Below are 15813 nucleotides of genomic sequence, written 5' to 3'. Positions count from 1 at the left end.
TATAATGGCAGCACAAAAATAGCATGCAATATTTCTTTCCTGGGCTTGCTAGTGCTTCTCTTCTGCTTTAAGATCACAAGAGAAGAAAAAGCATGGCTTATTTTGAGTGCCTTCCATTCAATGTTATTTATTTATTTATTTATCTAATTTATTTTTCCTTTCTGTCCTTTGCAGCCCAGCTGCTGCACTAAGGGCTTTAGCACATGTACTTCTCACAGTGGCTTCCCTCAGATATTTTACCTATTTCAACTGTTCAAATGTTTATCTTCACCAGGAGTGAAAGGAAAAAAGCTCGATTCCCTCAGGGTGACGCAATGTTTCTGCATGGCATTTCAATAGCATCCTGTTATTCAAACAATTAGAAATCACAGAGACTATGCACAGAATTATCAGCATACTGCATAGAGATTTTTATTATTATGTAGTGCATAATGAAAATGATTTGAAGGACCCCAAAGCATCATAACAGAAGGAAGCACTGAATAATCAGGTGATTTTTTTTTTTCTTTTGACTGCAAGAGACCAAAATATTGTTTACTGGACATATGTCAAGCTAAAATGTACTGAAGTGGTGAATGTATTTATTGCTGCCCTTCCTTGCATACCAAATGCAACGTAATCTGGGAGCCTAGCTGGAGCGCAGTGCCAGGAGCTAGGGCAATCGCCGTACAGCTGCCACGCTGCTGCTTAATAGCAGGGAGTGACTGGCACTGCTTACAAATACGTATGGATTTTTCAGAGCACGTTTGTTATGACAGCTCACGGAAGTTGTTTCAAGATGGTTTTGCGGACCGCTCCCAGAGGCACCTTGCCTTAAGCCGTGAGGAGAGCCGGCCGGGCGCCGGCTCCTTCCCGCAGCCAGACCAGCTCGGTGAGGAGCTGGTCCCATGCTCCACCAGTTTTCAAGGTTTCATCCTGGAGACTGCAGCTCATGAAAACTGCTTTAATCTGCTGTGCAAGACACTGCAACTTGATTCCTAATTCTCCTTTTGTTTTTTTCCCCTGTAACTTTTTCTACTAAGTTTTTAACAGAAAACATCACAAGCTTCACCTTTGCTTCTCTCTTACAATTCAAAGCACCAATTATAATATGACCTTCATCTGGCTTCCTGATGCCTCTAGTGCCCTCAACAGTACATTGAATTGTATGCTAACACCTTTAGGGCAAAATAAATATCTCGTTTTATTTTTTTTAACTATCATTCCTATTTAAAAGGAACTAAGCTGTGTAAAACAGTCTTTGCTAGACTGGATGCTTTAAACCCAAACAGAGAAACTAGGGAATTACAAGGCTGATGACTGGGTCTGAAGAGCCATGGAAAAATCCTCACACTAGCTCTAGGACTAGAGAAGAAAATTCTAATTCTGTTCACATGGCAATTCAAGTGTCTGCAGGTATCTAATGTGAAGTTTATTTAAAGCACATAGAATAAAATAAAGGTCTTTTTATGGTTTGCCTACGCTTGGTGTCCTTCACGTCTCTATAGTCTGTCCTAAAACAAAGCTTTGCTGACTGTTTCTCTGCCTCTGTAAACATTTGAGGCTGTCCTTCACCAACGTTTTACCGCTGCGTGCCTCAGCCTGCTGATACTGTTCACTCCTATCTTGAAGTCAACAGAATAATGAGACTTGTTCCCACGAATCCCAGCATTTCACCCTGGCCCACAAGAGCCAGGGGGAATACTGCAACGCCTGGTGGGAAGCACAGGACACCATCTAGCTTCAGGTCCTGGTGTGGACCTTGCCATGCAGCGAGGCTCGGTCTGCTCTTGAACTGTGGTAACAGCTGAGATGGCAGCAATGGCAAATTTCCAGTGACAGCTTTGTTAACACCACCAGAAGTTACTTCTGAAAGTGGACTCTGATTTACCCATGGGAGTAGAGGTCCTGGCAGCATAGACCAGTGCCTTGCAAGCCCTGTCCCATGCAGCATGTGAGCCATCCCCTGCTGGTGCGGAAGGCAAGGCTTAGGAGTGAACTTTCTAAAACTAGTGAGAAGAAAACAGTGGTAAAATAATTCCTCCTTGTAAAGACTCCCTCCACACGTGCAAAATCAGACTAACCTCACCATAAACTGCCCGGTGTCCTCAAACACACATGCCTCCTGCTTCTGAGGAGACCTGCCTGAGGCAGCACCCTCTGAATTGGCTGCTGTACTCCAGGCTACCCGGCTTGGTAGGCCGACTTAAATTACAAACCAAAGTCCAGCCTAGCTATTTATTGAAATTTTAGGAGGATACTTCCAGGCTTTCCTTCAGGTATTGTCTGCACCTCCTGCAGAGACAGAAATAAGACCAGATAACCTCGTGTCATCCTGCACAGTGATGAAATGAGATCCCGGCCCATAGGTATGAGGCTGGGACCGATGCAACCCCAAGCAAATCACTGCATGTGCAAGAAAGGGAGAGCAGTAGTAACCCTCTTTTTCCTCAGAGCGTTGAGGTCTGTAGGTGAAAGCTGCTGTACAAAACTAGGTATTATTACTGGCTGGGGATGCTGCCTCTTCTCTGTCTGTCTCACGACGACCACAGCGGCTGGCTGCCTCCGGGAGCAAGCCCCAGGGGGAAGTACAGCTGCCAGGGAAAGGAAGACGAATGAATGAATGAATGAAACGTGCAGTCTCAAGGACATGTCCTTGCCAGCAAACTACCGAGATGAGAGTAACCCACTTCAGGTCTGGGACAGGCATCAGTGAATCCACCTGCAGCTCCCGAAAGGGATGCCCCGCAAGCACGGCACCCCGGCCAGGACGGGCATCCCCGGGGCAGCCGCGCTCCTCTGCGTGGGAGGAAACAAGCAGGCTGAGAGACAGCAATTAGCTCTGTCCGTCTGGGCACATCTCACACGGGCTTTTAGCTGCGACTTGCGCATGGGAAAGGACCGGGGCAGGAGGTGGACGCCATGGGGAAGGGACACCTGCCACCCCGCAGGGGCTGTGAGAGCCGGGGTCAGCCCTGCACGTCAGCTCCTACTGAGCTTTCCTCAGGCTCATATTTAATGCATGGGATGTATTTTTAATGTCTTAGATGTGTGAACAAATTGTGGCCTTGATGTTCCAACAAGGGAGTGTGAAGGAGCCTCCGACCTTCTGCAGTGGATGCAGTTTTAATTTAATAGTTAACATAAAGTGGGATGGAAGAGATGAAGCATTCTATTAAGACATTTGATAATAAATTGGAAAGTGCTTCCCAGTGCTTTACATAGTTATTCTCTCTGCTGATCTATTTAGCCAACACATGTAATTCTGAGCTACAAAGTTGTATTCCTGCTTTCGTAAACATACTTACATAAAACTCAATAACAACACAGTCTATTTATTGCTAAAATGCTAGTAGGAAATTGGAAAAGGTGTAAATACAATTCATTGCTGGTGATCTCCTGCCCCCTGAAGGCACTGTAAGGCTCCAAATCTTGCTCAGTTCACAGCATCATAAAACCAAAGCAATAAATGTCACTCCTTTCTTGATTGTGCATTAGGCCAATCGGCTTTTTATTGCGACTAAATAGGCCGTCATGAAGGCACTGCTCAGTTTACTACTAGGGTATGACTTTGGCTAAATGGGGGGCCAGGGAGGGAGGAAAGCTTATTTTTAAATAACAAAAAGGGGAAAAGAAAACAAACAAAAAAAGGGGCAAAAGTGCATTGCTATCAAAGGTCTCTGTACCTGCTCTTTCATGCTGTAATGCCCTCATGTACGGAGAAGATTTTGTGTCAACGCACATCAATATTTGATGTGTGTTATCATACTATCCCTTATGTGCGTTTTCACAACCCGGTGAGCCCAGGCTCCCCCCGCCATGGGGTTACACAACCAAGCGGTAGCTTCGCCTCGGAGCACCCGCGCACAGCTCTGCCCTTGCAGAGCCAACAGGGATCCCTTTGCGTACCTCCCACAACGTGGCAGGAGCCGGGCACCATCTCTGCAACACCCTGCGAGAGCACAAACCAGACTGTGCCGAAACCGTTCCTTCAAATGCAAATAAAGGCGCGCGCGCGCGCGCTCGGAAGGCCGCTGCGCTTTCCTACCTAGGGCTGAAAACTGCAGGCACAGCTGGTGGCAGAGGAGTAGAAAAAACCACCCCGAGCTCATCTGCTCCCCCATTAAACCGGGCACGTACAACGGCTGCTCCCTGCCATGCTGTCACGCATGTATGTTGTATGTGGAAACTTCCTGAAATCAGAGCGGGACGCTGGCGCTGCCTCGCACGTGTGACGCCCGACCACGCACATGCACCGTTGTAACGCACACAGACCAGTGTCAGCGCTGTCCACAGCCACGGCCGAGCTGCCGTCCCCACCGCGTCAATGGTGTGTGTGCCACCTCGGCCTCCAGCCGGGCCGGGGCAGGCAGGACCTCCCTGCCACCTTCAGGTAGTGTCCCCAGAACCTTCCCGAGCTCCTGCGCACAGGCAGCAAAACGCAAGTCAGCTTTAGGTTCTCTCCCTGCTTCCACAGTCTCTGTCCTTTCCCAGTCCATCCCTCCAGCCTCCTCTGCTGCAACCCCCCGCCGCCCCCCAATGCCTCCGTGCCTCCCGTCCACACACCACACGCTGAACGCAGCGGTGGGCGTCTTGGCCATGGAAACCTAACAGGAGAATTTGGCTGTCTTAAGCCACGCTTTTAAAATTATTGCAGCTTTTTTTTTTCAACTCTAATGTCGACAGACTAATAATTGTGAAAAGAAATGACAGCTCTGCATGTCCTACAAGCCTTCCCCCCCTTAAGTTTCAGAAGAATTTGTGTCTTGGTCCTACAGGAGCATGGCACCACGGTAAGACAAGAAACTACCCCCCAAAATCTCAGAAGTTGTTTCTGGCTTTTCACAAATCAATATTTCCTCTGAAGCAATCGAAGCAGTCAGTAAGCCAAATTCTGCTTTTATCACCACAATTTCCAAGTTATTCCTTTGCACTCTGTGAGTGACTGTGCATTTACACTCTGACAGTCTGTTCTCCCTTCTGCCAGCGAAAGGCTCCACTGGCTACTGAGAACTTACACTCCACCGTTACGATACTGGGAGAGAACTTTTGTTTCACTGAAGTCAGCGGAATAACTTTCATTGACTTCCATAAGCTGGAAGTTCACCTTCCGAAACTGAAAACCAAGTTTGGATCAGCATCTAAAAAGAGGAGCACAAGGCAAAAAATCTATAAGCTTTATGACTGTGTAGGGTATTATCCCCTGGACACGCAGCGAGTTTTGCTGTAATTGCAAAAGATAAAAAATGTCTTTTTTATTACAAACCCAAACGTTAGGGATTCCAGTTTTTTGATAAGAGATGTATGTGTCGTATAGGGTCCCTAAAAGACCTACTTCAGTGAGTAGTACAGATGGAACACAATGTGGGGTTGCATTTATCTGAGAACATTTAGAGCCGTGATATATAGTCTACATGACAGACTTCCTCGATGTATAGAGAAAATATAGCCAATTTCTTTGTGTAGGCTGAATTATTTACCAGAGTGTTCCAAAGTGTATTGGTAATAAAACACTATGAAGTATAAGTAACTCCACACAAACTTGGCTTATGTTAAAACCAGGGTTTTTTTAAAGAATATTATTAAGAAAATAAATCCCGAGAATCTGGAAAGGCAGGACTTTGTCAAACGAACATAAGCCTCTGAAGGATTGCATTGGCTCAGTGGATGGAAAGGTCAAATTCTCCAAACCGCCATCCTAAGGAAGTCGGGAATCAGTCTGACTTTAAAATTAAATAGGCTATTTTGGCACAGGATGAAGGATGCAAAGATGGTAAGGTGACTTTGTGAAACTTACCTGACTGGGAAAAACAGTTGTTTTCAACTAAAACAAAATAAAATGTTATGTAGAGTAAAGCAATTTCACCAGATGGCCAAACAAGCCATCAGTTTTCCAAGCATTAACTTTCTAGCCAAGCCACTAGTAGTGCATTCAGTTTAGAAATACAATGTGCTCATTCCTTTCTCCTACTCCTCAAAAAGACTGGACCATAAGCTGCTCTTAGAGAAACATCCTCTGAAGACAAAGCTAACTTACTGTTCCCGTATCTTCCCTTGCTCCTTCTGTGGACTCACTGCTGAGAAAGAGGAAAACCACGCGCTTCTGGCTTGATTTTAGGTCTTTAGAAGTCAGTAGGGATCTTTCTCTGGCTATGGTTGGGCACAAAGTCAATTTTTCACCTGGGCTAGTTTTAAGTTGAAACTGCCTGCTGAGAGAGTCCTACAATATCTCAGTAGCCTGCCAACGAGAAACCTGACAGGAACTATGGCGTTCATGCAATGCTCACCTGAGGACCTTATTTTCTGGCTCTTACATGATGTCTAGACACAGGTTGCTAATAAGGCTGCAGATTTCACCTAAGCTGGAACTTTGTTCTTGTTTGTGTTGTGGACAGCAACTCAAGCTACAATTTTGTATTTTGCTAGTTTTCCAACTTTTGTGCCCATTCACACGGCATTTCTTTCTACAGCCCAAACGAAGGAACATGGCTAGGTTCTCTATTCAGCTCATGGCCTGGGCAGCAGATCTGGCTGACTAGCTTCCTATAAAAGCCACTGACCTGGCCCTTTCTCAGAGCAGGCTTAATAATTAAAATGTAACATCAGACAAGTAGATGTCATCTTGCTTTTTCTAATGTTCCTGACATTTTGTCTTTCATTGCAAATCCTTCATTGACCAATTTCCAGTTGCTTAGGCTACTTTTTTACAATATTGCTGACTCTTAGCCCACTGCATGGTACCTCTACAGTTACCTTAACGTGGTGTCTCAACAATTACACTGGAAGTCAGCTGTTTTCTTTTTATTTCAAAATCTTTTAACTGGAGAACATGCACCAAATGAAACATTAACAGCTAACAGAGCCAGAATTGGGCTAATTTCTGGGCAGGCACTGGAGGTAGCTCTGTTTTTAGGCTGAGCTAAAATAAGTGACACGGGTGTAAGAGGGTCTAAGCTGCTTGGTCGTCTCCTGCTGTGCAATGCAGAGATTGTGTGCTGCAGTGCCTTTACTCTCCTCTGTAAACCCTTGCCTGGACTGTTATTAGACATGACTACTAAGCTCCACGTGAAGATTTATGCAGCAGCAGCTTCACTTCATGCCTTAGGTATGATCTCAAGTTAAGCAGAAATTTAAGTCTTTGCAGGATTGCATTTTTTAAATGATTTGATTCCATTTCTATGTTTATTTGAACCACAAGTCCAATGAGTATGTTTAAGTGTTATATGTAGCCATGAACAAAGATCTACTTTTTCTCTAAAAGAGAAAGGAAAGCAGCAGAAAATGGCAATATAACTACTGTATAATGCACGGGACATTGCAGATGTTAAAGCAGCTCATTGTTTCTGCATCTGGAACAAGTAGGTCACACATAGTTATTATACACACTGCTGAACATGAAGCAGCCAATACCCGTGTAATGTATGTGAGCTTTCAAACTACCTTTTAGTACTTTATAGTGGTACAGCATCTTGTTTGCAGATGCTCTGGTTGAAAGCAACTGATTGAAGGGGGAAGGGACCCAAAGCTGACTGACCTAATTGCTGTGTGGATTGAGAGGCTGGCAAAATCATTAGTTTCTTTTATATGTTTTCTTTCCATACTATAATAAAGATAAATATTGATTGCTAGAGCAATATCGATTGTAGGGGTCACCGCAGACGGCAGCTGCATGATTTGCACAAATATCTCCCATGTACAGTGCTGCTTATTTGCATGAGAATGCAGTTTCACCATCCTCATGTGTTGCAGACCGTTCACCTGCCTTATAGGAGCATTTACCCAAACTATATATATCAGTGATTAGCTGTAAAAAATGAAACAAAGGACTGAAACAGTTCATCTTCTTAATATGCTTTGTGTGTGTGTGTCTGTCTGCTGTGGGCAAGTGGAGTTTATTGTCCCAGCCATGCGGAAAGAAGCGCAGGACACGAGGGACTTTCTGTAATCATGCTGCGACGTCTCCACCCCACTTGGGAATACCACCCAGCCGCACAACATGCCTGAGACTGGTGCTCCTTCCTTCACTCCCCGACCTACACACTGAACATGCCAAGCGCCTTCATTCAGGCCTGGATGCCTTCCTCCAGTCTCCCGGCTTTGGGTCATCAGGGACACAGTGTCCCCAAAGAATGACTTCAGCATCTTCTCCTGAGCTGAACCTGCCTGGTGGGATCTTTGTCCACTTGCAAGAAATAGAAAAGGGCCCTCCAACGTGGGCCACGCTCGTGAGGAGGGAGGAAAGCTGCCTATCACAAGCATGGTGCCTATGGCAGAGCACAAAACCCTATGCTCAGCCAAGGAGAAGTCCCTGGGGTGTGTGGGAAGCAGCAGGGGTATTTACACCCCTTTTTATCACTGGTGCAAACGCCTGAGTGGCCCATTCAAGGTCAGGCACCTCCTGCCAGGGTTACTGCTGCCTCTCACCTCCAGGAGGGAGGAAGGGGAAGGCAGAGGAGCAATCCGCAGAGATGGCCTCCTCTGACACTGCCAGGCTGCAGGGAAAGCACTCTCTCCTGAGCACATTATACATTGCTGCGTGTCTGTCTTATAGCTAGCAAACTGCATCCTAATCTGGGCAACGCCGCACTTTGAGACTGCTGCTGGCTGACCTGCTGATATTGAAATTCAAAGGAAAAGCACGCATATTTAACCCCAATTCATCATTTTGATTTTGATTAACTCTACGAGTCAGAGGTTTGCAGGCTTTAATCTTGTTTTAAGAAAATACTCCTGTCCTCTCTTCTTGGTGCTTCCCAACAGGAAATTCAACAGAAGAGCTTTTCCTCGTATTTATCTCCTTCCACTTACTCGGACATATCATGGACCTCTGCAATAGCTGCCCAGTATCTACCCAAACCATGGCTTGTCCAGGGTAGAGAGTGCTCTTATTTCCTCAGTGGCCCATAAGAAGGAGATTAATACTGGAATCCAGGTTTCTGACGTGGTTATGCACGACACTAAGCCACTTAGCAGATGAGCAGGCACTCCATTTGGTGAATACTATTTATATACAGTGAGTGAGTATTTCATAGATGCTTTTTGGAAGATCTTAGAAATACACCACAGTTGAGAATGTTACACTCCATTCTTCATTTCCTTTTAAGTTTATCTCTCGGGTGTTATGTTGAGTAGCCCTGTCTTACAAAATCAATTATTCTTTAGCCAGCTCAGAAATAAAAAACCCAAAGTAAGCAACACCAAATGTCTGATTTACCAATAGATTGCAATCCAGTGCTAAAGAGCATAGCCACTGCCCTGCTTTAAATATTCATGAAGCCCACTGGTGCAAAATGCATTAAAGGTGGGAATAATGCCAGTAAATATACGATCCTCTTAGTGACAAGAAGCTTTCACATATTAAAGTAGCAAGATGTTAAAGACTTTCAACTGAACAGTCTTTGTTTTTAACCTAGAGGAAGAGATTCACTAATGGAATGCCAAATTGCATTCACTCTCGTGATATTAGACTGCAGAATAGGATAATAATACATGTGTGCTTTACCATGCCATGGAAAACCTGTTATTACAGTGGGTTCTTTTCTGCCTTTTCTTCATATTTTCCAGAAAATGTTCACACACATATCTTACCCCTGTGAGTAGTCTTCTATGTGACAAACCCTCTACCAGAATCCCGGGAGTCTAGCCATTAACAGATTGGTTTTACGCAAATAAGAAGATTTAAAAATAATGGTGGCACAGTACAATAGCGCAATTTAGCTGAGTGATAACTGGCAATGAATAACAAAAAAAAAAAAAAAAAAAAAAGAGGAGTTAAACCAGAGACAAGGGACTGCAAAATAACAGACTGTGACAATGTAGAATAATGTTAATTGTCACTTTAAATCATCAGCAGCCCAACCACATCTGCTATCACACCTGTGCTCTCTTCTCTGATCTAGTCTGGCACCCTAGAAATATTAGGCGAACAGCCAGCCTCGCATCTCCAGCTCTCTGCAGTCTGGTTCTGCTACCAGCTTGCATCCCTCTTAGGTGGAATGGATCAGGCACTGACCTTGCACCCTCAGACTGTTTCTGATTGATAGGGGACACTGCCCGTGCTGGGCTCATCACCCTGTAACAACAGGTCCTGGGGCTGCTGGGATCCACCGACCCCAGTTGGATTTTACAAATCCCATCAGTCCGGTGAGATAGCTAAAGGTGTCCTGCTTACATCTGAAATTTGATCTGCATAAAAACAGTGATCAGATAATAAATAGAAGTTTCTTTTCCCATTTAATTCTAAGGACATTTTCTGAGCACCAAATCCTGGCAGGGGGAGTGGGGAATGGGTCTCTTTGGTGCCAAACATGGAAATTCAATTAATGTACGTTTGAAAGAGGGATTCTAGGAGCCCCATACATGGTCCACTTTTATTCTGAAAATAAGAATAACAAAGAGCTAACACCCAGAAGGCTCATTTTTTAGAAAGACATTTATCCAAGACTAATCAGGGGGCATGAACAGGAAAACAGGGCTCTGTTATGGCATATGAAGTTGTTTACTTCAAAGCAGACCTTTAACAGGCTTTACATGGCCTTTGTACTTCTGAATGGAAATCTGCTTTCCTGCCTTTTAACAGTTTGTCTGCTAGCATCTTCCCAGCAAATGTCCTTCCCTGCTTCCCGCTCCAAGAAGCATCGTCCCCTGCAGAAGGACCGCCTGTCAATCAGGATTGAGAACTTTAGCTCCTGCAGTCATTATGCCGCTTCGTATAAGCCAAGTTGTTTCAAAGGGGAGGAATTAGACAGTGCAAAAGCTGCAGTGGCAACATTACTGGGGTAAATTGGATCGGGCTATTTTGCCAAGCTATTCCTGGGAAAAAATAAACACTGCTACTCAGTGCTTATGATTAATAATGTTATCTTGTAGCTAATTTTATTCCTTGCCCCTCTCTTCTCCTGTCTTCCAATTTGGAAGTGCACTTAATTATGAAAACATGAGCACCAGACTGTGAATTTTGATATATTAATTTGTTTCTACACTGCACCACCAAAACTCTCAAGGACAACCGGTCAAGGAGACAATGAAAACCCTGACACTTGGAGTAATTTTCTTAAGCAAAGTCAAAATTAAGCAATTTCTTCCACACAAATCTCATTACATTACTGCAAACCTATAACCATGATGCATTCTGCTCCTGTTTTTCAACACTACAATTTCTTTTGATGGCTTTCTTCTTGGGCAAGGCCTCTGTGGTTTGGTTACTTGGTGGTTTTTGAAGACTAGAACTGGAGATTATTAAAAGCCTGGTGAGACAAAACCAAAACAACCACAAATGGATGACCATGACCATACTCCTAAGGTTCTTCACTGAAGAGCAGAAATGTTCATAATTTCATGCCTGACCAACAGTGCATGGATGCCTTGCCTGGATGAGGCCAGTTGCCCACCACTGGGCCCAATTATCATGTTCACCATTCATTCATTCATTGACTCCTCCCTGCTCCATTCCTACTGTCCAAGTTAGAGTTGGAGCAATATTGCTTTACAGACATCTCACTGCTCAGCCCCTGTATCCACCCTTTAGCTACCACCAGCCCATAGCTTCAGAAGCAACATCCAGACAACAGCTCTAACATTTGCACGATTATTTTGTTGTATCTCTAAATTTGTATTAATTACTTAGATAGAAATATGAGGCTTGGCATTAAGGCAGCATTAGAAGTACAGCCCTGTGAACGGCAGCTTTCTTGATCTCTTGGCTGTTCCAAAATCACAATGAAATGGTTAGTTTAAAGTTGGTTTAACATATGCTTGCATAGTTTCCAGGCAAAATGAAAGAAAACAAAATCTGAGTAGATAGAATTATTTCCCTTCAGCTTATGTGGTTAAGGTTTAAAATAGTAAAAAAAACCCCTGAGTACTTTTGAAACCTCTTTCAAAAAATAAAACAATTTCCATTGAGAAAATGTCTAAATGTACACTGTAATTATTTCAGACATTTGAGGGTTAGGTTTCCAACTCCAGCAACTAGGAAAAAGCGAGACAGATTTCCCACTGTTTCTAATGCCACACATGAATTAACATGATGATAATTCTAATGATACTTTTTAACCAGAAAAGCTTTAGGTCAATTATTCTTCCCAATTCTATTTTTACCAAAGTATAAAGCTGTAAAACCCCAGATGGAATAACATAAGTTATAACAGCAACAAAATGGATAACTGTGTTTCTAAACTTTCTCTAAATTGTGCATGTTCCAAAATTATAAACCAGACTGTCTTATACATTTTTTCAGAGTAATAACCACCTCAATCACTGTGTGATGAATCTCTGCGTGCAGAAAATGGAATATCTAATATTTGTAATGCTTTCTAAACCACAGTACCTTTAAATAATACAACATTCATTAAAATAGAAGAGTAGACCAAATTACTGTACCAAACATCCTCTGCATCTTCGTCACACTCCGCCCCAAACTGGCAAATGTCACAGGTCGATGTCTCTTTTTGATTGGTTTCACCTGAGCCTTCATTGACTGTTTGATGGAAAGCAGAAGAATATACATTAGTAAAGACAGTACTGTAGCAAAGCACTTCTCTCTAGAAAAATCTATTCACCACGTCAGCTTAATGCGTTGTTCACAGAGCCGATGCCTGGCCCACAGACAGTGTTTCTGAATGGGGCCAACACAGAGATTTCCATGTTGGTCTGTGATAAATTCCCTGAATTATGGAGTTAAAAGGGAAACTGGAGAAAGACCCTTCCTCTTCCTTTTTCCACTTAAACAATGACCCCTTCAAGCTCCAGCCTGGGAAGGTTGTGGCACCACTGAGCCTCGCTGTTTTGCTCTCCGGGAAAGTAACGGAGGTGTACCGACAGCATCGCGTGCTGCCTTGTGTCCTTTACCGGTGAAGGCCCTGAGATGGACCCAAGGGGATGCTTTCCTCAAAAATGTTTTGAAATTACCTTCTGTGTGGTGTAACCTAGTCCATTCCAAAGGCAAAACATTTTTCTCTTCGAAGTACAGCTATGAGCCCCAAGGACTAGTTATCTCTGGCAGGAAAGATTTAGTGATGTCCAGAGGAGGGGACGATCTCCAGCACAGGTTAAATTTGAAACCCAGGAAAGTCAATGCCAAGGTCTGCAATTGTGTAAGGTTTGTACCTGGCCCTTAAGTCAAAAACGTGAAGGGACTAAGGGGAAAATAAAAATACAGGTGTAAGAGGACTGCAAAAAAATATTGATGGCTGAGTACTGAGACAGCCAGCTAAGGCAGGCACCAGGAAGCGAGTTTCTTAAAAGATCCAAAAGAAACATTATCTACATTTGTATTGAAGTATATAAGCACCTTTTGATATCTTTTGAAAGATGCTGCTTTCTAGCAAGACACTGTACCTAGCGATATCCTTCTGCCAGTTACAGAATAATTAAACCAACCCAGACTTTAATTATCAATCAGCTTTGACGGATGCTGTCATCTGCATAAACAGCCTCTGCAGCGTCATCCTTTCATCTCTCTCTCTCATTTGGTGTCAGCACTGTGGTGCAGGCTCGCTGCACATTTGGGTCCAACCTATCAAAGCTGGTGGTCACACTAAAGTGTGTCGGTAGCCCCTGTGACATTGATGAGACAAACAACCCGCCTGATGTTGTACATCCACTGCATGAGACAGTTAACCCGGGCGTTACCCACTAACCGGGGCGTTACCGGTGGCTTTCCTGTTGGAGTGCTGACTTTGAATAGGCTGCTTATGTTATTTACTCAAGGAAGTACACGAGTCCCAGGCTTTCACAAAGCTGCTGGAGGAGAAAGGGCTTTTGCCCCTATAAGAGCAAGTGTGACCCCAATGCCTGTTTTTCAACAAACTTGCTTTCTTACTCTGGACAAGTTATTTGATCTCTGCCTTGTTTCCCACTGTGTAAAATGGGAATAATACCATTTTCTACCAACAGAGAATATGGAAACAAGTGTATTAAAAGACTGTGATATGCTTAGATACTACAGTGATACAGACCACGGAAATGCCTACGGTAGACGGTTTGTCTAAGAAGTTTTTTCCTGAGGCTTAACATAGCCAGAGGAAGTGTTGGTATGCTCAGGTTTGAGCTATGCTGCAGCCATTTCTTATCAGTCGTGCTTGAATTTAGACTATATTGAATTGAAAGAATTCACCAATGATGAGCATTCTGGTTATCCTAACAGGAAAGAAAAAGAGGGTTTTGCCCTATTTGTGTAAGTTTGCTCAGTTTTATATCCACAAAACTCATGTACAAAAAACCAAAGGGACAAACGCAGAAAACACAGGCTGGATTTTTGTTCTATTGCATTGACAAGCTTTGTAGGGAGGGTCTGAACTGTGGTGTCTATGTTTCCTTAAACGGCTGAGGAACTCTTTAGGCTCCTATTTTATAAAAGCCAATGTACGAGGGTGGGCAAGGTGTCCAGGTGCCATGTCCTCACACCATTAGCACCTCCATGTACCGCCAGTGTGACCCCCACAGCACCGGGAGGCTCATGCTGCTGTACAGCTCCCCCCCACTTCTCTGCAGCTGTATCCAGGCACTGCGTTTTTCACCAAGTTTCATTCACTTTTTAAATATAAAAGTCTCTTTTACTGAGGAGATAACTTTGACAGCCACTTTGACCCCCTTGGCAGGGGATTTCCAGATTTCCAGGTTAAGATATTAGGGCATGTAATGAATGACTGTATGCAAAGGCCAACAGGACCTATGGGCAGAAGACTGCTTATGCCAGCTGAGCATTCCTCACCTACCAGGAATATGACAATTGTTCCAGTTCAGGAGGGTGGGAATATATTATTTATGGAAAAGAGCTATAATTTCTTCATTTTGTTATTCTGCAAATCACTTCCCTTGCATTTCCTTTTAATTAAAAACATACGCCCTATTTTTTTTCCTCACTGTAATGTTTCCATTTATAACTGTCCAGCAAGTGTGGTTTGACCAGGGACTTCAACATGGTTCTACATCACAAGGTGAGTAAAATAGCTACTTAAGTCATTAAAGGAAGGCATTTGAAAGATTGAGCATGTTGAAGAGAAGGAACTGATTTAGAGAAGAACACTAAGGCACAATGTAGTTCTTAATTTCTACTAGAAAATAACAGGTCACTCCTTCACATGTTTCTGAAGCAGCTCTGCACCCAGCGTTCCACAGTCAATGTGCATGTTGGCATTAGACGTCCAAGCATGCAGCAGTCGATTAAAAAAGACAGCTGTGGTGTGTGTGTGTGTGTCTCTCTCTCTCTCTTCCCCGTTTTCAGTAACCACAGACAATAGTATTCTTTACATTTCCTTAAGGTGTGTTTTCTCTCCCTATGCAAACACACGCGCTGGCATATGCACCCATGCCCAGGACTGACACACACAAGGCTTGTTTTCTCCATGCTGCACATGTAAGTACTTTGATAAATCTGGACATCTTAAGAGTTATTTTCCCAACATTTCCTGCTGCTTTTTGTCTTGAGGACCAGTGGATGCTCATTTTCTAAGGTGACTTGTTTTTCTTTTTCTCCTCCCTGTACTTGCTGATTTGCACTTGCTTTCATATCCCAACTAAAAAAAAAAAAAATTAGCAAAAATACTTTCTGGATTCCTCTTCTTTACAAAGGAGTACAGAAGGAGTACGATTCTCTTTTTCTCATGCGTATTATATAGTTCTCATATTAGCAGCTGTTGTGATTTAACACCAAGAACCTGTAGGAACATAGTCGGGCTCCAAGGAGGCTAATCGCTGAAGTCCACTGCTTACTACTCACAAAACTGCGAAATGTTAAGCTGTAAGTTCCTATTTGTATTAGCAAGATTAGCAACTTCCAGAATTCAAGGAAACGTGCTAACATGGGTTAGAAGGTCACTAACATTATCTGAA

At 43.6% G+C, this 15813-nt stretch overlaps 1 protein-coding gene across 2 annotated transcripts in view; it reads right to left on the bottom strand.

The window, feature by feature from the left end:
• The window catches only part of TMEFF2 (transmembrane protein with EGF like and two follistatin like domains 2), a 130558-nt gene that overhangs the window by 41314 nt on the left and 73431 nt on the right, over positions 1-15813 (bottom strand). For both annotated transcript variants that reach the window (XM_082001467.1, XM_082001468.1), the window contains exon 5: positions 12361-12457. In XM_082001467.1, coding sequence (XP_081857593.1) covers positions 12361-12457 — 97 coding nt within the window. The remainder of the gene's footprint in view (positions 1-12360; positions 12458-15813) is intronic.

This window comes from Phaethon aethereus (assembly GCF_964289735.1).
Source record: "Phaethon aethereus genome assembly, chromosome: 6".
Taxonomy (NCBI): domain Eukaryota; kingdom Metazoa; phylum Chordata; class Aves; order Phaethontiformes; family Phaethontidae; genus Phaethon; species Phaethon aethereus.
This window is presented reverse-complemented; position numbering and strand designations above follow the sequence as displayed.